The sequence below is a fragment of the Falco naumanni genome, chromosome 5 (genome assembly GCF_017639655.2).
Source record: "Falco naumanni isolate bFalNau1 chromosome 5, bFalNau1.pat, whole genome shotgun sequence".
Lineage (NCBI taxonomy): Eukaryota > Metazoa > Chordata > Aves > Falconiformes > Falconidae > Falco > Falco naumanni.
This window is the reverse complement of record NC_054058.1, coordinates 14,642,875-14,668,944: the sequence shown is the minus strand read 5'-3', so window position 1 is coordinate 14,668,944 and position 26,070 is coordinate 14,642,875. Positions and strand designations below refer to the sequence as shown.

The window sequence follows — 26,070 nt, the reverse complement described above, 5'->3', positions numbered from 1 at the left end:
TTCTCTACAGATAACTAAAGCCTATTGTCTCCTTAGAGCATTTGGTAATTCTGAGTGTGGCAGATACATCTCATTGTTTTGAATCCCATTGTTTTCTTGGTACACAAAGAAAATACAAGTGTGCTACCATGGCTGAAGGCTGTCTAGGCACTAGCTTCAAAAGAGATCTGAATAAAGGTGAATCACACCACAGTGAAACTTCAAAACGTGCATTGGTGAGATAATGCATTTCATGGTAGCCAGGGTCACAAGAGAAGTTCACTGTGTCTTAGCAAACAGTAAATACTGAATTATTAAAACTGAAAGGTACCTATAAATCTACTACAGCACACTGTAACATGACATTCAGCTAAGATAACATTCATTTGAGCCAACACAGCAGCTATTACTATCCACATTTATTTTCTCTACTCACCCTTCTCTTAGTTCTGTAAAAAAATTATTCAGAGTTTATTTAAGATTAGGATAGGATAGGATAGGATAGGATAGGATAGGATAGGATAGGATAGGATAGGATAGGATAGGATAGGATAGGATAGGATAGGATAGGATAGGATAGGATAGGATAGGATAGGATAGGATAGGATAGGATAGGATAGGATAGGATAGGATAGGATAGGATAGGATAGGATAGGATAGGATAGGATAGGATAGGATAGGATAGGATAGGATAGGATAGGATAGGATAAGACAGGACAGGACAGGAGAGGATAGGACAGGAGAGGATAGGACAGGACAAGACTATTCCAGTTGGAAGGGACCGAAAATTATCATCTGGTTCAACTGCCTGACGACTTCAGGCTGACCAAAAGTTAAGGCATGTTGTTAAGGGCATTGTCCCAATGCCTCTTAAATACTGACAGGCCTGGGGCATCGACCACCTCTCTAGGAAGGCTGTTGCAGTGTTTGACCACCATCTCAGCACAGAAATGCTTCCTAATGTCCACTCTAAACACCCCCTGGTGCAGCTTTAAACCATTCCCATGCATCCTATCACTGCATACCAGGGAGAAGAGACCAGCACCTCCCTCTCCACCCTGCCTCCTCAGGAAGCTGTAGAGGACAATGAGGTCACTCCTTCAGCCTTCCTTTCTCCAAACTAGACAAGCCCAAAGTCCTTAGCTGCTCCTCATAGGACATTCCTTCCAGCCCTTTCACCAGCTGTGTTGCCCTCTGGACGCATTCAAGGACCTTCACATCCTTCTTAAACCATGAGGCCCAGAACTACACACAGTACTCAAGGCGAGGCCTTGCTGAACACAGCAGGATAATCACCTTTTTTGACCAGCTGGTTATGCTGGTGTGATGCCCCCCGGATGTGGTTTGCCCTCTTGGCTGCCAGGGCACACTGCTGGCTCACTCACGTTGAGCCTGTGTCAACCAGCACCCCCAGGTCCCCAGGTCCCTTTCTGCAGGGCTGCTCTCCAGCTACTCCTCTCCCAGCTTACATCTGTGCCCAGCATTACTCTGTCCTAGGTGCAGAATCCGGCATTTTGACTTGTTAAATTTCATTCCACTAACCATAGCCTAGTGCTCCAAACTGTCTAGAACCCTCTGCAAGACCTCCTGTCCCCAAGGAGAGTCAACAGCAGCTCCCAGTTTGGTATCATCAGCAAACTTGCTGATGGTGCATTCAACTCCTGCATCCAGACCGTTGACAAATGTGTTGAACAGCACTGGCCCTAGAACTGAGCCCTGAGGAACACTGCTGGTGACTGGTCACCAGCCAGATGTAGCCCCATTCACTACAACTCTTTCAGCTCTGCCCTTCAGCCAGCGTACCATGAACCTGCCCATCCCACAGCTGGACAACTTGTCCAGAAGGATGCTGTGCGGGACAGTGTCAAAAGCTTTACTAAAATCCAGAAAAACTACATCCCCTGCCTTCCCTTCACCCACTAGGTCGGTGACCTTATCATAGAAGGATATCAAATGAGTTAAACAGAACTTTCCTTCTGTGAACCCATGCTGACCATGCCTGATGATCGCATTATTCTTTAAATGCCTTTCAATACTACCCAGCATAAGATACTTCAGGTAGCTTCCTTCTATGGGCAAATATATTGCTGCATTCTACATAAAGGTTACTTTCTAGATGGAGAAGTGATACTTGCTAACCCGGTATTATCTTTCACCCTTGTGAATACAGCTGGATACCGAGAGTAAGCAAATCATGTTTCTGTAATACAGAGTCAAGTACACACAAGTTTCCTCCCCACCCCCAGATTTCTGTGCCTGTTAAGCTCCAGTCCTTCACTGACTTTTCATCTGCGTGTAGTGATACAGATAACCACAGATGTATATTTATGCATTCTGTTATAGATGGTCTGAATGGCACCTCTTTTTCAAGCCTCACCAACAGAGGCTCCTAAAATACTGGATCTGAGATGTTGTAAATAACGTGTGCTTTATTTTCTCTATTAAAAAGGACACACAGCCTATGAATTTAAGATTGGGCCATAGGTCTAAAGAACATAGCTAAATTTTCCCCTTCAACCTCTTTCATTCCTTCATCTCCGATTACAGTTCATATTTTGGTTAACTAGCCAATATTCTTAAGATAAGATTTTATAACTTCTATCTAACGTTTCTTAATTGCTGTTGGGACAACACAGCAATATAAGCAAGCAGACGATTGTCATTGTAACAGCGAGAGACACTTAAGTCACTGATCACAAAAACTTATCAGCCTGCTAGAAATAATTAATAAAGACAGAAAAATCGTTTCAGCTGAATTCTTCTAAATTTAAATCCTCTTAAAACAAAAGTATTGGGTTACAGGCAGTAAGATAAAGTATGAATATTATCCCAATCTGGTAATAAAATCTGTCAATAAAAAGGAAACTATAATGTAATCAGCTCAAGGAAAGCGAAACTGTACCAGGTCCATGCCGTATGTTCTCCTCAGACCTCAACAACAGAGTGGCAAAACAGTGTGTTTCATTCTAACTACACTGTTTGATAAGAATACCATGCATTTTCATGCAGAATATTTTTAATAAACTTGTCCTACAGAGCTTATATTTTTAACTCTCCTACTCCTCTTGGAGACATTTGGGGGTGTGAGTTATATATTCAGCAAAGATTAAAATTTGCATAAGATTTGCCGGAGTTAAACAACAAGGAGAGCTGTACAGTTATAAACACGCAAGACAATTTTGCCTGAGTAGTCATGGATTACCAGTACCCTGGATTATCCATGGAAAAATATACTCCATTAAAATTCTGTCTTAAGCCAAGGACAGGGGGAGCAGAGAAAGCGGCATTTCCACCCATGGATGCCAGAACAAGTAATATGTTCCTGCAGGAGTAAAGGTATTGGCAGCAGAGTGAGGAACAGAAGGAGGTATTTCACCAGTTATCCTTATACGGTGACACATGAATAAAAACAATGGGAAAGATACTATAAACCACCTGAACGAATTACTTCTTTGCCCTGTCTTACCATATCACAGCCTCACACATTGGGAAGGAAAACATGATGAATTCCTGCAGTCTAGAGAGGAGAACTTGAGCTGCCACCTGCTGTCATCGCCACTTAGACACAACGTCCTGCTTTATATTAGCATGAATTAAAATTAATTCAGATCAGTGACTTGCTTGTTAAGGTGACTACCAAAATGAACTTTCCAACCCACCCTACAGGAACTGAAAGTTTATCACAAGTATGATCCACATTTTCCCTCCATCCCAACACTGCTTGCATATAGAATGAGATTCCTTTCACAATGCAGTGAAGCCTGAGTTTTCCCTGGAAACACCAGGAGCACCGCAACTTCTCCTGGGCTGCAAATATGCCCTCTACAAGAAGTTAAAACAAGAAGTTCTTCCTTCTGGAAGGTCATGCTTAAAGTGTGGCTGCACCTCTTTTCATTTTTAGATATGCCACCTCTAACCTTGAACACACATATTCTGATACTTCTACTCCTACAGAGACATGTGGATTTTAAGGATTTTCAAACTGGCCAACAGAATACCATGTATTAAAATATGAAGCGCCGATACTGAGTGAAATTGGGAATTGACTATAAAGATAAGAATCAAATTACTCAGAAGTTAGATAAGGTACAGTTATCAACTGGTAGGATGCACAAAAACTCCACGTCTGAGCAACAAATCTTATTTCTTGTACTATTTCAAGTACAAATCACAAGGGAAAAAAACAACAGACCACCCCTGTCTAGAACAGGATGCCTCTGCCCTGTGAGGAAGGGGCTCATCTCAGCCTCCGAGTGCATCGTTGGGCCAAGTCTGTTCTGTGTTTCAAAACACTGAACGATTGAGAAGGAATGGGGATGAGAGAAGAAACAAGAAGTGCCGTAAAACTGCTCTGCACTGTTCTCTTAGCATCACTTGAAGGCACAGCCAGGATGTACAGTCTGTGGGTATCCGGGAAATGAACTACCATTAGTTCCGTCACCTGCACTTTCAAAAAAATTGTCAGATTTATTTTCCTGAAGTAGAAGTTCTTCAGCAATCTCGAGAGAAGAAAAACAAATGTTTTTTGGTTTTGTGCATCCTACCAATTGATATGGCTTTCTTAGGTTATGAAATTTTCAGTGACAAAGATGCAGCCTCCTGTTTACAAACGGTTTTATAGTAACGATCTGTTATTTAATATTCAAGGAAACAATCTCAGTATAAAAATCACATGGCCAAGGGAAAATTCAAAACTTTAATCTCACATTAATAATAGCACTGTAGCATGTACAGACAGACAGATATCTAAGAATCTGTTTTACTTTTCACTATTTACATTGTTTTGTTATTGTTTCCCAGCTTGAGCAATAAATAGTTCAAGCTGTTGTATCAGCAGAATTCAATGACAGAAACCTCTGTACTTCTCCTGTAACACATTTCATCTGTTATCTCAGAGTATTTCACCTAGGTCAGTACTATTGTTTCCATTTTAGCGATGAAAAAAATTGAGATTTAGAGGTAAAATAATGTTGTCAGGGCTAGACTGTTGTGCAGGTGGAAATGCAAGCCAGACTTCTTCCTTCCAGTGTCTCATCCATGTGACTGATCCTCACCTCATCAGTTGATGTAGAGTCACATCTGGGTCACCTAATTTTTAGGTCAGAATTTAATGATCAGACCAGGATGTCTCCATGATGATGGGCAAAAGAGGTGAAGTATGGCACAGAGGGAATCGCAGTTGCAGTCTCTGCAGTGAAGGAGGTGCAGGTGCTGGAAGGGATGGTTGGGCAGTTTGACCGGGTACATTTTCCAGTGCGTTTCAGAGCACTGCTTTGTTCCAGTTTAAGTGTTAAATAAACAGGCAGATAAAACCACTTGCCTGGCAAACAAAAAAGCAAATGTCCTTATCTGATGTTCTTGGCCAGGCAACCAGAACTAGACAAACTCCCCATGGCTCAAGCTACAACAGGACGAATACTGCTCACACTCACTTTAAGACTTCAATTCTAGCTGGGTCCACAGCTCCAGCCCATGGGATGCAAGAGGTGAGTAATCACAATACCTTCCCCCCAAAAAGGAAAATAAACTTTTTTTTTCTCCTGTTAGCAGTGCCACCTATTTTCACTCACAAACTGTCCAGGCTTGCTACGTTGAGCCTGGTGGATCAAAGACCCGTCACTCAATAATTCCACGCTATCATTTTCATCCATGTGGGCCATTTTTTTTTCCTCCTTCCTTTTTTCCAATTTGTCCAAAGAGCAAGCTGGTGCACATTCTTATAAACCTTTAATTAACAAGCTGAAAAGACATTTTTCTGGCAATGCCTGACCTTTAAGCACTTTGTATGAATTTATCGATACTAGCAGAAACAATAATTTAAAAGGTTATTTTATGAGTGCTGGATAGTTTATGGCAGCACTTTTGTCAAGATAAATGAGTTTCTTATTTCTACATTTACAGCTCTAAGCATTTTAATAATAAAGGTCCATAAAAGTCAAAAGATAACTCCAAATCTCTCCCTTATCTAAGTCTACTTGGGCTTTTCTGGTGACCCCCTGAAACACCTACAACGTGGAGGGAGCACTGCAATGTGCAGTGAGGGGGGAAAGCGAAGAGCCAAGTTTCAGTTTGCCTCAGAATTGTTTTGATTTGATTGTAGGCATGTAAGCCAGTTTTACTATCTTTATACCAAGATGTTTTTTCGAATAAAAAGAAATTAATCAGGTGTATTTCCTACTGTCTAATTCACTAAACTTCACACCCGGCAGCACTTGTTATCCTAGGCAAGCACCGGGGAGCTTGTGACCCCTTGCTAAGTCCTGCCTCCAGCCCCTGCCCCAGCCCCAGACTGGAACAGGCACCTCAGCCACTGCATCACCTGCTGGAGGAGTTAATGGCTAATGAACACATATGGCTGCTGCCACACAAACCACTTCCAAACCCCTGTCTTCAGTGACCTACACAGAGCAGACAGGTATCTGATGTGTCAGGACACCTTTTTTGCTGGAGCGATCCATAGATGCCCTTGTTCAGGAGCTGCAGCAGGCCCACTGTGTAGGTGACCCGCAGTCTCAGTTGTTGGGTAAGTGTCACCTAGTAGCCATGCTCCAAAGGGTCACATTTTGAATTGCAAAAGCAGGTGAAAAGATGCAAATGGAATAATCTTTTTCAGTGGTCAGTTTACTCACTAAGAAAATAATAAAGATTAAAAAAAAAAGGAAAAGAAAATAAAGAAAACCAACCCCAAAGCCTCAAAACAGGACATAATTGCACTTAAAAAAACAAACCAAAAAAAGCAGTTCCTCCCATGTAACAAGAAGAAAACAAAAAATTTAGAAGATATTGCCAAGTGTGGTTAAAAAAGAAACCCGCTTCTCACTCTCACCCAACAGCATTGTAACTACTTGCTATATTCCCTCCTCCTAAGCTTCTCCTACGTTAAATCAACACCATCCCTAGATTAAGGCTCTCAAGGACAACTGAGGGATAGAAGTGTGGGGACAGTGGCAAGTAGAAGACACAGAACATGAAACAAAGAGTGAAATTATGGTGTGGACAGAGAATAAGAATTTAAAGGAGTAGAGACGGTTAGAGGATAAAAGGATGCCAAGGCAGAAAAAAGGATGAGATTTACATTGTCAATGATCAGACCACGGGCCATACGTTCACTTTCCTACTATTATGTTATGACTTCTTTAGTCAATGCCTGAGTTTTTAAATCCATGACATGCACATTTGTGATTTTAGTAAACTTCTCCATTTCAGCCCTGAATGAATACACACATATCGCTATATCTCTCTACAGATATTTACCTTTACTTTATTGAAAGATACTTACATTTTACTCAGTTTGGGTAAATATATTTCTCAGACCATTGCTATGTTTTCTTTGAGTTATAAATTCCTTTCCACCCCCATTTGGATATATTAACAAACACTTAGGGACCTGTTCCTTCATTTCATCATCCATACAAACCCATTGCTGAGCTTGGGTACATAAGCACTTTAGGATTAGATCACAGATGCAAAGCTGTTAGGGGACATGACTCTCCTCCCGTTCCAGAATTACACCAAATTACACCAGTATGGGTAAAATCACTAAAGTCAATCACTGAAAAGAATCAGACTCAATGAGGAACAGAAGGTTAAAAAGCCACATAGTTTCAAAAGCCTTTCACTACAGCATGTTACCAAAATAAATACTTAACTCAGGAACATATGGGTTTGTTATATCTTAGCAGAACAGTTCAATTATTTGAGTTCAACTGACACTGCATTGCTGTATTATTTGCAAACTATTTTATACCGACATCAATACTGCAGCACAAATATTGTGTTCCTACAATGTATTATAGAAACACTAATCTTTTTCCTTTTAAAGTACATATGCATCTCTCTAAGATCTAGGTCTTCTTCATGTTGCAAATAAGACACCTAAGCTATTAAAAAAATGTTTTTGTCTGTTATGTGTTCAATATTGGCAACAACAGTTTTACAGAATGGATTTTTAATGTGGTAGTGACAGGGGAACAGATTGCTATGGCAACAGCAAAGATGAAAATTCTTAACCTGAATGGATCGTCACTGAAGTAATTGCAGGATTTTTTTACCCATTCTACATCCATTTTACAACTTGAATGCTGCATTCAACCTTGAGCTTGCTTTATATAAATGTCAAGCACTATATGCAACCTCCAACTTCATTTGACTTAAAACTTGCTGCACCTTACCTCAATAACCCAGGACAGTTGTTGTTCTCTAGCTAACCTAAACATATGAATGCGATTATTTTTCTGTATAGTCCACCAGTAAAAGTACTGTGTGCTTGGATATAACTTTGAGGCTCCTGCAAGACGTGTATGCATACGTATTTTTTCTTCCCTTCCAGACTTAACTTCTATAAAAAACTGTGGAAATCATTCTTCATTTCAAACTATGGTGAAATCACTGTGCATGGTATTTCTAATAATCTGGTAGAATAGAATAATGGAAGTTTCACACTCAGATTGTACCCCAAAGAGATGGCACTTCAGATACATACTTTGTGTAAACAGTAATTTAATTGGAATTTCATAGGAAACTAAAGATTTCTCTTCCAGCTTTCAAAAGTGTCTTTTTTCCCCACTTCCTTTCTCTTTACTCAAAATTCATTAATTGTGCTCTTGTATGCACACTTACTATTGTTATGAAGTAGACAATCAGAAGCACAACAAGTCCTGTTGGTTTTTTTTAAGTATCAGTATTTTTGAAACCATCCTTTCTTTGGGCACTAAAAAAAAGCACTTAAACCAACCCTCATTATAGTCAAATAACAACGACTCATACTATACCAGATGCTTTTGCACTGCAATGGCCTACAGCTCTCATTGCCTGTTGCAAGACCCAGTACTGGGGCAGCCACAAGCAGTAGGAGGCAAAATCCCACACCTCCTTTGAAAACCACACTGCGACCAAATTCTTAATTGCTGCTGAGATATTCATACTCATCCCTTCCCACGTCACTCATCTGCAAGGAAACCCACAGGGGTATCAAAGCTCATGAGGGTATCAGAGGAGTATATGCAGAGATAAAGCAAACAATTTTCTGTTTTTACTGTGGTTCTTAGGCTTTTCAGAGCACCATCTAATTTATCTTTGTTTTTACCATGGCTCTCAGACTTTTCAGGCCACTATCTCTACGTCTTTCCACTTGCACGTTCCCATCTGGGTAAAATCTCACATACAAACTCTGTTTGAATGCACTATGGGTATGTATTCTGGCAAAGGAAAAACATGATGAATTAAGCTCATGAGTTTCCCTTGTTCAGAAATCCCAGCGGTTACTTAGATAAGAGGACCGATAGCTGTGCCAAATACCTGCTCTTAAATGCAGCTTCCACCACATTATTTACAGGTTAGTATTTTTTCTAAGGCACCATTATTTTTATCAAACAAAACAGTCAGGATTTTTCCACAGACATTAGATCGCACTCTAAATTTCTGAAAAGAAAAGAAGAAGAAAGTTTGGCTATGTGAACTGCATTAGCATGCACCTACTTCTTCTGTGATTTGAAGCTTTATTCAGAGATCATATTCAATTAATTAAGTCTCCCCCTCCTGCACAAATTAGTATAGTCTCACTGAGTTGCACCACCACCACTCAGCAGCTGTGATCACACCTATAGTCTCTTGCTCAGCTGATTTATACAAGATTTGCTGTTAAACTACTAAACTGTTCCAAGTTGCTGTTGTTTCTAATGACTAATGTCTTCAGGTTACTTATTCTCTGTTCACAGTCTGCAGAAATATTTCTGAGTAAAGGGGGAATGCACGCACAGTGTGTCACACAAAGAAGTTTCTAGTCTCTCCCTCAAGTGAGTTCAAGCATGAGTAAAAACCTTCAACAAAGCCCCAGCAGCTGCTAAAGTACTACTTGCTCTACCCCCGTTGCAGGACATCAATATTAGGGTATGGAAAGAGAAGGCAGGGGAGGAAAAATAAAGGAGGAAATGACCATCATTCCTTAGGGATTTAGGAATCCTCACCGATCAGAATGGCCTACGCAGCCTATTAGCAGCTACTGAAAAATTAAGATCTTCCAAATCATTCCACCCTAGCACCCGTAGGGCTCAGAGCTGCTTTTGCAGTTCTTGCTTTGAGTTTTTATTATGCATTCTTCAGTCACTCTGAAGAACTGGAAAACATGAGGGAAGTGACAGTCTGAGGCGATCTAATTGCTCACTGCCACACAGTCTCTTTTGTCAGGGCCTGAGCTGAGCTAATGCAGCTTGCTAACCAGGATAAAGAAAGTTTTCTGCTAGTTGAACTTGCTTCAGAAAGTATCCAACAAGCAAAGAATAGAGGCAAGGGGAAAAGCAATGTTTCTTAGCTGGGGGGTGGGGACGACAACAAAAACCGCACAGGCAAGGGAACAGAAAAATGGAACGATGGTTCCAAACTTTTTGGAGAAAGGAAGCTATTAGATCACTTCAGCCGTAATAACTGGATGTTGTTGCCAAAAGTAACTTCCTTGAGCACAGAACTCAGGGAAGGAACATGCCTGAACTCCACATTAAGTGTGTATAAACATACCGATCTTAAATTCTACTGTTAATATAACTAGTTAGAAGAAAGGAAACAATAACTTTCCCAGGAAATGTTAATTTGAATGTGCAGAACACCCCATAGCTTGCTTTATTATTTTTTAGGCAGATTACTCGGCACTATTGAGCCACTTGCCCATCAACAAAACCCAGTGGCTCAATAGTGCTTTAGTACAGCACAGCAGAATTACCATTGCTATTCAATTCTTAACTTTGGTATTCCACAGTTCTAGGACTGCAGCTGTGAAAAATCATTGCAGATATTGCTATGTGGGTGCCGCCTTCTAATTAAAAGAAAATACTGAAATACAGCAGTGCCTTATTCAGTTTTGGAGAGTGATAAAACTCTACAGTATTCACTTAAAAATGTAATTGATTCTTTAATGATCCAAATAAAAAGGTGGATCTCTTATGTTGATTTGTTCAGATAGTAACAGGATTTTGCAAATGTATACACTTGTACAAATAAATTCATAAGTATATACATAAGATACATATATATATACTCTATATGTATATGAATACACAAACACACACTTCAGAACACATAATAATCCATTATACGTAATATTTTTCCAGAGTTGTAAATACACCAAAGTGAGCACCAGTGTTTCCCTACAATGAGAGAACCAGGAAATTTAATAGTTAGTAAGTAGAAAACCTCTTCTTCCTGAGATGCTGCATTAATATTAGTGCTAGCAGAATGAGCCTTATAAACCCTAAAGTCAGTAGTGGTTCCTTTGTTTCTGAGTCTAGAAATTGTGTCTGTTTCCAGAGTGCAGAAATTATAAGAATAAAACCAGAAAAAAATCAGACCATGACTCTGGTCTACTATCTAGCCCATCTGACTATTTCTGGCTCCTACTTAGGATGTTTCATCCTGCCAGTTCCAGATAAACCTGGGTATTAAGGTCCTAGTAGACTGGGTTTCAGAAAAAGACCCAATGTTCCTGTGTTCAACCTAGCTCCAGCTAGAGAGTTCAAAAATCACCTTCTTGAACACCCCTGCCTTAGCTGCTGTCAAGCCTTAAAGACAGTAACAAATTCATGTACTTCAGATTTACCCATTAATATTCTCTGGACACCTGAAGGTTTCTTTCTCGGCAAGCTTGCAAACATCACCTTTGAGGTGTCAACAATTCAGTCCCCAGAGCTGAATCTATAAATGCATGAAGGTATTTGTGCTGGTTTTGGCTGGGATAGAGTTGATTTTCTTCGTAGTAGCTGGTATGGGGCTGTGTTTTGGACTTGCACTGAGAACAGTGTTGGTAACAGCAATGTTTTAGTTCTTGCTGAGCGGTGCTTGCACAGTGTCAGGGGCTTTGCTGCCTCTCACCCCACCCCACCAGCGAGCAGGATGGGGGTGCTCAAGGGGTTGGGAGGGGACACAGCCTGGACAGCTGACCCCAACTGCCCAGAGGGATATTCCATACCATATGGCATCATGCTCAGCATATAAAGCTGGGGGAAAAGGGAGAAAGGGGAGAGGGGGGAATGTTTGGAGCGATGGTGTTTTGTCTTCCCAAGTCACCATTACATGTGATGGAGCCCGGCTTTCCTGGGGATGGCTGAACACCTGCCCGCCCATGGGAAGTAGTGAATTAATTCCTTGTTTTGTTTTGCTTTCCTTGTGCACGCAGCTTTTACTTTAGCTATTAAACTGTCTTTATCTCAACCCATGAATTTTGTCACTTTTACTCTTCTGATTCTCTTCCCCATCCCACCAGGGGGGAGTGAGTAAGCAGCTGGGGCTTAGTTGCCATCTGGGGTTAAACTGCGACAGTATTGCACGATGCAATGTCCAGCTCTTAGGTGCTTTACTGCAGTTCTTAATTAGGCATCCATGTTTCCCTCTGTAGGGTATCCAAAAAGTATGACCAGGCACATTGGGAAGAAATTTGCAAACCAGCACCCTAGGGCAGAATATACATGTCTAGATAGATGTGTTCAACAGGAGCATTTTACCATGTTACTGACCCCAGGCCTTGATACAGGTCTGAAAGAGACCTGCTTCATTCCCACCGGGATTCACCTCCCTGAGCCACCTCCTGGAGACTAATCTGTGCTCAACCACTTTCACTCAAAACACACTCCAAGAAAGCTGTGCTTTCCTTTCTTCCTCCTTCCTATCTTTCCCTTCAACCGGTTTCTCAGGAGTTCAACCACTTACCTCAGAGAAGGAAGATTTCAGTTCCTACACTCATACATGGCTCCGTAAGCCATTTAACTATCGGAACGTACCTGGGAGAAAGACCCCTCTTCCAAGCTTTTCTGCTAAATTAGTCAGCAAGAGAAGAAAGAATGTGGCCTCGTGCCCCAGTGGTTAGAGAATGCCTTGGGGGAAAAGACAACCGACAATTCCAATCAGTGCTTTGGCCACCTAGTTGTTCAACCCCGTTAACATGATAGTAGTTCTTACAATACTCCAATGCAAACATTTCGGTGCATAGCAAATGTGACTAGCAGAAATAGAGGCATTTATGGATTTCACCTGGGTCCAGACTTGATAGCTACTGAGCAGAGTTTGAGGATCTAAGTTTTGAACTCTGGACAGCTAGGTACACTGCAACACTGAAGTACTTCCAAAGATCTAGTCTAAATCTCTTCTGCTAGAAATGAAAGACATAGGGAGAAAATAAGTCTTATATTTTCAGCTTGCATACTTTGCAAATTAAACAGCACAACAATAATTTCTTCATAAAAGCAGAACAATAAACCTTTATGAGTCTTAACTTCAATGAAGGTCTGCGCATGTATCTGTACAGAGGTTATTGCAGAGATCGGGGCTTCAACCCCGTCACTCCCTGAGCTAGAAGGGGGAAAAATTGTTGTTTGTTTGAGTTTTTTTAATAGGAAAATGGCATCTTAAATCCAAAATAATCGCCAGGGAGATGCAAAGAGAACTTTACTACCTGTCATTTCTATTAATTTTTCAGACTGACTAGCTCTTACTCAGTTATTTGTATAATGCCATTGACCCAAAAAGCACAATGTTGGTAAGGGTTGCTACTTTAGGTCTTCAGTCATCATCTACTTGCTGACAAGAAAGTTCTGTATAGTCTACACTGTGACACTGTAAATTGAAAAATCATAAAAATAAGGATGAACAGGTCACAAGTTATTTTTTTAAATTAAAAATTCCTTTTCAGAGAAAATGTAATAATCATTAATGGCATACTAAGTCTATTGTATTGTTATTAGGAAAATGGTTAGACATGCTAGTGACATAGCCCTGAAGATTAACTCTGCTGGTACAAACCTAGCTTCACCATACTTGACTTCAGCGGAGACATTCCAACTTCACACATCTGAAAATGCTCATAAAATTTGTTGAGTAATACTTTGTATCAAGAAGACTTATAAACTTGAACTTACTGAAGGACACCATGTATATCAAGCCATAAGTTGATTCTGGTTCTATGTATTAACAAGAATGAGAGTTTGAGCTCATATTACTCAAGACTTGAGAACAAAGTGTAAACACTTTGCGCCATCATAGTGGTGGTTCAAAGCCACTTACTCTGGGTTTAAAGCTCACATTAAGAACATAGATACAGAAGAAACCTGGAACTTTATATCTTCTTATACTTCCTAGGGAGGTTGGACTTTTCTTTCCCAGCAACATTAACAAATGCAGTGTCTAATTCCCTGTATAACAAGAAACATTTCCAAGTGATAGAAGCTGACAGAATATAGATTATTGGCTTATATTTTGAAAAGACAAGTGCAGGGGAAAATGGATATAGAAATATTTCACTCTGAAGAAAACATTGTGAAATCAGCAAACAGGGTGGGAAGATTTTATTAGAGCAAATGCTACTTAATTACCATCTACAGTCTTCTAAAATCATAGCCCATAGTATCCCTGCCAAATTTCTACAATATTCTCATTACTATTATGCTAAAATATCTGTCTTTTTAAAATTATGATTACATTAAATTAAACAAGGCTGACCTGTGTTTTTATTATACACCTGTAAGGACAGTAAACATTTAAGGTAAGACCCTTAAATCACCATTACCACTTCAACAAACTATAGGAAATACAATGTTACTTAAATCTTACCAAAGCTGTCATGCTCTTTCTGGTATTACCTACTCAATCACTGCTAGTTCAGTGATCTTGTATGTTAAAATGAATGTAACTCCAATACAGTCAGTCTCATTGCTCAATTCAGTAAGGAATGCAACAATCAAATTGCTTGTAATATCACAATCCATCACTACGTGTGCAAATCTGATGACACAGTCACTTAACTGGGGTCTTAATAAAATCAAACACAAGAAACAGCCTAAACAGAGGTATATAATAAGGATCTCACGGAGAAAAAAACCCAAACAAACAAGCCAAAAACAGTTGTATCCATGAACTAAATGTCTTGTATAAAAGCAGTGGGGACATGTTCTTTTCACTGGTCAAATCTCCAAGGACAATATTTGGCCAAAGAATTAGAATCATCAAAAAGATTAAGACCCCAGCACAGAAAAGCAAGTAAATACAAACTCAGTTACAAGCACATGATTAAGCCTACTGAAGACATGTGAATTACACACATGTTAAACTTAGGGTTATGATCAAGTGAGGGATAAACTTGAACCTGCTTTCTGAAATTATTGATATTGAAGACTGATTGTAAGATCAACAAAAAGAATTTTGGTTTGTCTTACCTTGCCTGGTACCTGGCTTATTTTAAAAGTGTCTATGTTTCAGTTTTCATTACGATAAAAATCCAAGTCCAATGCAAGTCTTTCTACTCAGAGGGCAAAAACATGACTCAAGCCTACAGCACACCTTCTGCACAAGACTTATCTGCACTGAAGGAACATCAAGCCCAAGAGTGATTTAAAAGCAGTCAAAGAAGAAACAGGCTCATGATAAATAAAAGTTAGTAACTAGTCTTTTCCCACCCATGCACACATATACGAGTATCAAAAACACACGATATAGCTGTTAACAGGCATCCGCCAACACTCTGTCCTTGTCGCTGATGGAAGTTGAAATATATCTGTCTTGCCATTCAGCTATTGTCTAAATTTAGAGATGAACAAATTTGGTTAAATTTGGATCAGATCACTTTCTGACTCACATTATCCTGCAAGTTAACAATCCTTCACACGTCACACAAAAAAGGCCACAGAATGTAACACATTATTTCTTACCTTTATGAGGCACTGCACACAGTCAAAGCAAGGAATACGAAAATATATTGTTAAACAACAGGAAACCCATACAAATAACTCTGATATAAACAGCAGAGCAGTGCTTATGTATTGAAATATGCATTGAGCAAGCCAAATCTTTAACTAGTGGAAATTCACGTAATTCCATCATTTTGAGCACAACTCCCTAGATTCCTAGGCAGTGAGTGCCTGTCCTTCCGTGTAGGAATATCTCCATAGACAGACTTTTTTTTCCTTTTCTCCCTCACATACACAAACACTTTTAATTGCTTATTGTGTAGCAATTTAACTTCAATTTTTATAAAATGGCTGTGATGTGAAGAAAAGATAACAACAAAACCCTAACACCAACATCAATAAGTGCTAATAAATATTAATATAACATAAGTACCACTTTTATTGCAATGTGAAACCAGTTTATTATCCACAGATGAAATCAAATTGCTGCCTTTATTACTGTCAGGAATGACTTCTAAGATATTTCTATTTACTACTTGAGTATTCATCAGCACTCTGTATTTACAGCATCTAGTCTCTCTCTCTCCCTCCCTCTCCCTCCCCTCACCCCATTAATATATGAAATAATTTAAAAGCAATGTTTTCTGATACAGTTTTCCAATTAATTTAAATATAGGCACAAATGCACATTATGAGATTAGTAGCAGACCAATTGCCAAATCCTGATACAGTAAAACACCAACAGGAAATATTATCATGCATGTATTTGCAATATGAACATAGCAAGAAGATAAATACAGAGTTTGCAGTCTGGTATCAAACACTCAAATTCTTGCAAATTATTCAACTACCCCACAAACTCTGTGGATAATGAAAAAAACCCACCTTTTGACGATAAATAGAACTAAGACATTTAGCAATATTCCAAAGCCTTTCACTTCCTAAAGTGGTGCCTTTTATTGAAGTAACAGTACATGTAGAATAAGTGGATGTTTTTATGCATCCTGTAATTTAGAAAACTTAAGTGATAATTTTGCCAGCCCCAAAGTTGATCATCTTTCATTATTAAAAACTGCACTTCAAGTTTGAATCACACAGCCCTCAAATTTTCTGTCACACCCCTCTTATTCTTGCTCTCCCATTTCAAACAGAACTAACTTGAAAATTCTGACATTTTCAAGAATGCTTGCCGGGTAATTTTCATGAGGCACAGACAGCCTCCAATTACAGTGAAATAGCTACAGTGTATTACCTTTTTTAGAGCATTCTTTGGTTTTCTGAAGTGAATCAAAGCTCTCCACGGGAGCTACTCTGATCAGCGTTAGAACAATAATGTGCTATAAATGCTCAGTATTAGAACAAGGGACTCGGAACTTTGTTTACATGGATGATATATAAGCATGTATAAAAATACCACAGAAACTTCCATAAGGGGACTGCTTATATATTCCTACACTGTAAGACTTTCCTTGTCAGGAAGTTAAAACAGCTCCCAAGAAAAGGCATGAAATCTAAGCAAATGCATTTCCCTCCCTTAACCTGGTCTCCTTTGTTTGATTCTCTATACACAGGCCAATTAATTGCTTCTGGCTATAAGACCTAGATACACAGACAGGGTGAGAGCTCCATCATTCTTCTGCACTATCAGGAAACATCAACAAAATGCAAGTAGTTTTAGTTAATCTCCTTCCACTCGCATTCCTTGGTAGAGACTCTTCCTCGACACTTGCAGGAGGAAAACCCATTCCACAAACACCGAATTAGCACATCCATACCTACACATCCCACTTCACATGAACCAGCAGAGGGGATGTTTAGTGACACAAAGGTTGCAGAGGACAGAACTATAGCAGAGTCTCGAAAATTGGAACTTGCTTTTGTTTCCCGGTTGTTTAAATTCTTGCAGCGTGGTGCTTGTTTGCCAGTCCCCACAGAAACAAATTTGGAAAGGTTGCTCCTAGATTCTTACAACAAAGCATCAGACAGTCAGTGTGAGTCCACTTTTGCTTATCCTCTCCTGCTGAATACTCCACTGCCTTCACTGGAAATTTTTGGCTATGTAAGGAATAACGTGTTTGGCCTAATCAGGTTTTATTCAGTTCCTGCGAGTCTTTATTCAGTCTTTGATACCAGTGGGTGTCTGACCCTATTGTAGCCTAAATGAAAATGCAGATTGAGAAAAGCAGAAATCTACACACTTTAGATGTATTGACCATATATGTATGCCTGGGATATTTAAAAGGAAGCCATTTATAATCAGGAAGCATAAGTGCTTATTCTGAAACTGACATTTAAATATCCCATCAACAGCAACCAGCATTGCAAAACGGCTTAATTAACCTGAAAGGATGTAATTTTATGCTATTTAGCAAGAAATACAAATTTTAAAGTGCTTTTACGCAGTACATATCAGAGCAGTAAAGCCAAATCCTGCTCTTAACTAACCATATTTAAATATGGAGTAAATTTATGTACCTCCCTTAATAAACCTGCAACTAAGGTGGTGTAAATACAAGCAGAATCTGTCACACATACTCTATAATCCATTTCCTAAAATTACCATGCTCTTTACAACATTCTAATGGTGGAGTTAAAAGTTAGTAAAGCCCCAATGACAGAATGGATCACTGGATGGTGGTGGGACTGTGAACCCTTGGGGTTCCTCCACTCCTTGTCTTTTTATTTATTATTATTTTTAATTTAATTTGGCTGAGCCACCTCTCCTCTTCTACATTTACAAATATCTCCGGAAGATAACTTGCCTTAAAGCCATCACAGGAGACTGAATATGTGATACTGAATCCTTTGAGGTCCACAACTAAAGTAATCCAATGTCTTTGTCCTACTCATACTCACAGTGTGGCTGACATTCTTCTGAAAGCCTGAGAGCTGTGGTCCACTGGATGAAATGCAGGACTGTGATGGATGAATCTGGGATCTCTCCTGCTGTGTGACCCCAGAATCATAGAATGGTTTGGGTTGGAAGGGACTTTAAAGATCATCTAGTTCCAACCCCCTGCCATGGCCAGGGACACCTTCCACTAAACCAGGTTGCTCAAAGCCCCATCCAACCTGGCCTTCACGTCTCTGCACCCTGATGCCCCCACAAATTTTGCCTTGCCTGCTTGCATTGTATGTTCTTTAGCAAAGGCTCCCTCCAACAGGTATGCCTTCAGTGTCTGCCCTGGAGACCAAAAGGAAGGCTAATCGCATAGTTAATATGCTAATAAGACTCTGCTTCAGTTCTCTGCTCTGTAAGGGCATCTGTGTGTCCCCAGGCAAGACACTTGGGCCCAGGTACCACAAGCAGAATTTCCAATGGGATTTAGGACAGGGAATACTTCAGAGAATCTCAGTCTCTACCTCTGCCTGTTGTAATCGCTGCAAAGTTCTTGATGCAAAATTCCCTATCTATGCCACAGTTCTTCACAGCCGCCCAAGCAGGACGCCAGACAAGGATTTTGGTCCTTAGGAGCTCTGTAGAGGTTCTTCTAACATTGTCTAGTAGGACCATACTTAAGAATTCTTCTGTCTACAATAACTCTGGTTTATGAACCCATGGGCATGATGGCATAGGCAGCACCACAACCATCTCATCCTTGGGCCTGCCTGTTCAAAAATCTTCCTGCCATAGGCTTTCTGTGCAGTTCTGTCCTGTATTGTTATTTCTAATAGACCAGTTATCACAGCAGGTTGCCCACACAAACTGGCAGAAGCAGATAGCTCAGAGTAATAATTTGACCCCAGCAGGAGACCCAGCTCCTGTTTCACATTTGAGGAGATTGTGGAAAAACAGCACAATTTGGGGAAAGTCAGTAGGAACTGTCACCCACACAAAGCAGTCATTGCTCTGTTCCTCCAGAAGAGACATCCAGAAACCACCACAGTGACAGATAAAATGAAGCTCAGGTAAGCCCTCAACAAAACTCTTCAACATCTTGAAATTCATGAGGTACTGCTGATCAACCCATACCTGCAGAAAGATATAACTGGTGTGACAGTTAAGTCCAGAAGCCATGGACTCCAGAAACGCAATGGGGTTTTTTGTACATTACAGAAAGCCTGATACCCTTCTGATGCCAACAAGACTACTGGTCCTCCTATAGGTCGCCAAAATGATCACAGTAGTCATAATCCATAATGCAATGGCTTTGTTTTCCCCCTCCCCTAGCCCCATGCGGAGCCTCTGGATCTTTCTTTTGTCCTTCCCTGTGCTCACTAGTTATCATTTGTGCCAGCATCTTGGCACACTGAGATCCATAGGATGCTGAAGATCAAGCTGCAGATCAAGATGTATGAGGCAGATGGGTAAAGAGTTACGGCAAGAGCTAAAAGGGGCTGCAGCATGCTCCAAGGACTTGTGGGATGGTTCTTTTCCCAAGGATGCTGTTTGCAGCATGGACATGTCTGAGGCATTCTCAAAATGACCAAAGAGGCATTCTCAAAATGACCCAAAAGGCCAGTACTGTGGCTGCCAATGCAGAGATCCTGCCTAAGGCAACCCTTGGGAGCTTCCTGTGAAGAAGCATAAATGGATCCTTTATTTCTCCGTTTTCCAACAGCAAAATGTGGAATAATACCACCTTAGTCACAATAACATAATATTGTGAGGATAAATTAACTATTGCCATGTACGCAGACATTGTGGTAACATGGATCATAGAAAAAAGCTATATATAGCCACATAACCAATACAATAAATATATCTATAAATAAAACCTCTAAGTACTACTGCAATACAAATAATAAATAAAAGCTGAAAAGACTTAGTCATACATGCAGGTGGATTTCCAGTTACAGAGGAATCACTTTTACAGAGAGCAGAGTGGAGCACATTAAGTGGGATGGAGAAAAGAAAGGTAATAAATTATTCTGAAAAATGGCCATCACAGGCAAAGGTATGTTCTTAAACTTCTGAAATGCAGTTTTTTTCTAGTAAATTGAATATACAGATAGCTAAGAAGTATATATGAGCATCCTCATACACATATAAAAGCTGCTTTTTCCTGAAAAAAAAAAAGGATATGCATGTAGCCTGCTCAATCTAAACACAGATACAAGTAGTTCTTTGAGTTGTGGAGTTAATGAAGCATCTGTGGAGAACGGTTTACTATCTCGCCCAGAATTTATAGCACTATAAATCCTTATACTGTATTTTACTTTGAAATAACCTCCCTGTAAAGACAAGCCCCAAGAAGGCGCAACAGCACATGTGCCTGGGAAGCTTGCCAAACTTTTCTCCAGCTGACCAGGGAATACACGTGTGGGGAAGAAAGCAAGGAGAGGAGCAGGAGGCACATTTTACACTGTGCTTGTGGAGTCCTGACGGACAGGGAATCAGTGCCCCGCTAAGATGTGTTCTAAGGGCTGCATAGAGCAATAGGGGACAGGGCATGGCACCAGGATCACAGACAAGAGACAGCTCTTTTATTATGGCGGTATCCAAATGTTCCTGCACCTCATACCTGCTTTGCACTTTAGAACCCTCCAGGACTTACGGTAGGTGAGCAGTGCACATACAGCACACGACAGGTATATACAGAGAATGCTGTTTATGTTGACAAAGCGAGAGGCGGTTCTGGCAGCACGCTCGCTCCAGGGTCACGGCTACGTTTGAAGCCAGCAGCACCAGGCTGCACAGAGATGGCTAAGCTAGCTGCGAACAGCCTCTCTGCAACTGGAGAAGCGGAGCTGCCTGAGAGGCAAAGATTACTTTGAGCATCCAGGACACAGACTACCTCTGCAGAGCCACTCTGTGCCACGTTTCTATGGAGCAACTTTGTGTATCTGTACCGTGGTGCTTCACAGCCCAGCACAGGCATGCCTTTGCAGTGCTTTTTTCTTTCTCTAGAGCTCCTGAAAAGCAGCCGAGTGGTCTGACAGCTGTATCCCCCCCTCTTCCCTTGTTCTCCCAATAGCGGGCTGATCCAACTCTCAAACGGCCAAGAGGCTTTCTGCTTTCCCCAAACTAGGTTCTGGGATGCCTGCTGGCCCTCCATTTTACTATTTAGAAGAGAATGAGGAGGTAGCAGAGGGGCATTTTCTTTACCCAGTACATTGTTCCAGCACAGCAGATGGGACTTTGTCCTTCAGCAAAGCAACCTCAGATCCTGCTTTCAGTCAGGAAATGGTGGCTTGGATAGGAAATAGCAAATATCATGTAAATACAATTACAGTAAAAATATAATTTGAGAGTTTTTCATTAAAATCTCTTTATACCAAAGAGTACTTTGTAGGTACAGGCGTGCTATAGCCTACAACCATCCAGTAGCTCTAGGGCATTCTCTATACAGAACAGCAACAGCTATTCTCTGAAGGCAAAGCACTCCTAGCACATATACAGCATATGCCAGCAAAATTCAGCTTATGCCAGCAAAATCCTGCTTTTGCCAACATAACTTGCTCCAGATCATCCAAATGAAGCTCTAAGCTTCATTTCTCTAAGCGGGAGAAAGAGCTATACTCATGACATCCCTGCATGTATGCTTTCATCAGTGTAGCTCCATCAGTCATGTACTTCATACACTGGATTGACACTGAAAGACTGCCAAGGAACAGTGTAGACCTACCGCTAGTTTCTGGAGCTCACAACTTCCAGTGCTTATGGATTTCAATCTTTGTTAATATCGCAACATTTCCTGCTTCTTATAACACATGTGATAAATACCTAAACAGTCCTCTAGTATCTGTTATGTATGTTAGTTATTTAGACACTTTTTTCAATGCAGATATGGCTTCCATTACAGTCAACAACGTTGCAGAATCACTTTAAAAATCTGCTGGGTAAACAACAGTCTAAAACCAAAGTGCTGACACGCAGTGCCCAAATGAAAACTCTGTAACAAACTTACATTTAATCCTATCTCTATTTGAAAGTTCTGTATTTAGATTATAGTGTTTGATGCCCTATTTTTTCTGCTGAGTTTCATTTAGCATTTCATTCTTCCTGCTAGATACCACTTGAGATGACCATATACACATCCTGATCCCCTTAAATGCTTTCAAGCAGAAACCACTGTTCAGAAACTCATAACATTACATTTCATGCTCTTGCCCTTTCCCTCACTTTGCAGATGCAGAGGAATAGGCTGCACTACACCAGTAATCTCATTTACTACTATCAGCTTGTCACTTTAACCCAGTTTGCAGAAAGCTGTCATTATCCTCCATCTCACAAACTTCATACATTTCAGCAGAAAAAAAATACTTTTCTGAGCCATAACACTGCCACAAAAAAAAGAAGAGAAAGTAAATGCTTATTAATAAATGTCAACAATGGAATTTCCCTCTGACACTACAGTGCTAGTAGCTAAGGTGTTACTGCTGTTGATTTGTAATCACCACTCCGGGAACAATCAAGAACACTGGGCATGAAGCAAGAATACTTTGGGGTTTTTTCATTGGAGCAGAAAAAGAAACTTTGCAAAACAATTTTAATTTGGGTAGAGGAGTGATAATTAACATACAATCCAGGACTAAGCTTCCCAAAAGCTTAGGACCGAAGGTCAGCTTGCGGCTTTTTACATTTATAATTCAATATTTCTAATTTGTTTTATCCATAACTTCTGACTATTCTCAAAAGATGAAACCACTACAATCCTCTGCTTCAAAAGCTTGCCATTGCTTGGCTTCCTCTTCCATACCTTGCTAACATAACGAGAGATATAAAATCATAAAACTACAGTTTTTGTTGAAAACTTGCAATGTGAAGACATTTCGAAAGAAAAACAATGGATGTATTCCTCTAGCAAAACCAAGGCAAACCCCAAATGCTGGACAACATTTCCATGCTACTCCAATAATAGCAAGCTTCTGCTTGTAACACCAGGACAAATACTGTTTGAGGGAACATAGAACAGAAACATGTGCACGAGCGTCATTGCTTTGCTCCAGCAGGTTGCAATACACCGCTGACTGCAGCACGTCTGGGGACATGGAAGGTGGAAGTGGGACCCGTTTGCTCTTCTCAAAAGACAAATGGGAAGCACCACAGATAATTCACCAGCACACCAGCTTACTTGGTTAGAAAGTCTTTTTCCTTTAACAACATTTGCAAAAGTTAGGAGTTTGCAGTGAATCGTTCTAACCGGCACTGCTCTCCAGCACCTTGGGACTGTTATTTCACTATTCAGGCTAAACAAAACAAATGCTATTTCAAGCTTCTTCCTTCACTGTTTTGATTCTTTTCTTCCTATGGCTCCTGACAATGACAGTAAAAGATAGTCCTTCACAAAATGATAGACCATTGAAATATTGAAACTTTAATCTTTCATATTAGTACCATTTATATAGTTATTGCCCATGATTCTAAGAAATACCTACTGAGATAGCGTCAAGTATCTTTTTGAGAAAGCATAAACACCACCTTCAATAAAGGAAATTACCCAGCACAAATACAGAATAGTGATTCGAAACTGAATCCCCACACAGCTACTGTAGTGTAACAGCTAAAGACAATGCCACGTCTCCAGAAAAAGTGACAGGAGTATGCGGCTCCCGCAGTGGCTGGATGTGGTTTCCGTTTGCTCACGGATGTGATGGTCACTCCCTGGCCGTTGTTTAGGAAGGGGCTTCCCGGGTACGGCAAAGCCTCATGCATTCCAACATAACCTTGATTTACAAACATCTTCAGGTGCAGTTTGCCTGTTGCCCTTATCCATACTGTGTTGCTCTTTCCCGATTGTTAGAGATTCGTATCCTGAGCTTGTGAAGGGCTACTTTTGTGAAGTACAAAAAATTCCAGACTACTACAGCCTCTATGTGCAGAAAGTAGAAAAGAAATCCACATGTCCAACGTTAGCAGTAATAGCTTATACCCTCTTCTCCAGAGTTTTAGGAAGGCTTTGTCACTTTCTTCACACTTTTACCTTCATTAGCACCATTTCCCTCCCTTGACACACACCATGACCGGAGTAAGAACTTCTCTGTTGTGGCTGTTAACGGGCTGTACAAAACGGTGTGTCCTGCAAACAGCCCCCCCTCCTCTTTTGCCCTCCTTTCACCAATTCAACCCATTTATTTCATGTTTAGATCACTGTGGACATAAGCGTTAAATGTGTACATATATATAGATGTGTGTGTGTGTGTGTGTGTGTACCCCCCGCCCCGGAGGCAGCAGCCTGCCAGCTCCCACAGTTCGTGCCTTTGCCTCCTCTGCCTCGCTGCGGGACGGCAGCGCAGGACCACGGCACGGACCTCGCCCCGCACAGCCGAGCTCGAAGCCGCGCCGCCCGCGCCCCTCTGCGTCCCCCTCGCTGGTTTAAAGAACCGGGCAGCCGGGGGCGTGCGGGGGCAGCCGAGCCCCCCCGGCTGGGCGCAGCTCCCCACCCCCCCCCCCGTTGCCAGAGGCGAGGGACCCGCCCGCCCCCCGACCCCTGCGGACACCCGCGGCCCCGTGCCTCAGCCCCGCGCCCCGCTCCCTGCCGGCGCGGCGCGGACAGGGCCCGGCAGCCCCGCACCCCCGGGGCGGCACTGCTCGCACTCGCTGCGGGGCGGGGGGTCCCCACGGCGCCAGGGGGAGAAGCCCGCCCCCCGGCAGGGCAGCGCGGCCAGCCCCGCACCCCGCGGGCGCTCGGGGGGACCGGCACCCCCCGTGGCGCTCGCACCGGCCGGCACCCCCTCGCCCCTCCCCGCCCCGCCGGGGCGCCGGCCCCGCCCCCGCCCGCCCCCCGCGGCGGCGGAGCCCGCAGCGCGCCGCCCCTCGCCCGCGCGGCCGCCGGTACCTGGGCGTTGGAGCCGAGCTCGGGCGGGCGGCGGGGCGCCCGGCGCCTTGGTCTGCAGGTTGATGGGGGCGCTCTGGGGGGGCTCCACGCCCGCCGCGCTGCAGCCCAGCCCGCCGTTGAGGTGCGCCGTCACCATCGCGATGGGAGCCTTGGCCGGCAGGACGGAGATGGCCAGGCTCTGCCCGGGGCTGCCGCTGGGGCTCCCGCCGCCGCCGCCGCCGGGTGCCTTCAGGAGCGCCGGGACGCCGCCGGGCTTGGCGCTGCCGCTGGCGCCGCCGCCCACCAGCACCGCGGGGCAGCTCCGCACCGCCAGCTTCTGCCGGGGAGAGAAGGGGAGAGAAGCGGCACCGTCACCCGCCGGGCTGCAGCCGGACCCCCGGCCCCGCTCGGCCCCCGGCCGAGCTCCGGCGCTGCAGCTCCTGCCGGGCTCGGCCCCTGACAACACGGATCTGGGCTTGTTCCCTGTATTTTGTTCTTTTATCTTTTTACGGGTTTGTTCTTGGAAGGGCAGGCGGGCGGGCAGGGGGAGGGCTGGGCTTCCCCTTCTCGCCCGGGAACTCGAGGTTTGACTCGGGGTTTTCCAAGTCTTTTTTTTTTTTTTTTTTTTTTTTTTTTTTTTTTCTTACCCCTTTGGTATCTATCTGTTCATGCCCGGAACTAATGCTCCTGATATAGGTCTAGGTAACGCTGCGGCTTTAATTAATAAT

The 26,070-nt window shown here is 42.1% G+C and overlaps 1 protein-coding gene across 1 annotated transcript in view; it reads right to left on the bottom strand.

The window, feature by feature from the left end:
• The window catches only part of PHF21B (PHD finger protein 21B), a 67,054-nt gene extending 41,185 nt beyond the window's left edge, over positions 1-25,869 (bottom strand). The window contains 2 exon segments of the mRNA XM_040596947.1: positions 25,364-25,396; positions 25,398-25,869. Of these exon segments, the coding sequence (XP_040452881.1) occupies positions 25,364-25,396; positions 25,398-25,499 (135 nt within the window). The 5' untranslated portion in view covers positions 25,500-25,869.
• Between the last annotated feature and the right edge of the window lie 201 nt (positions 25,870-26,070).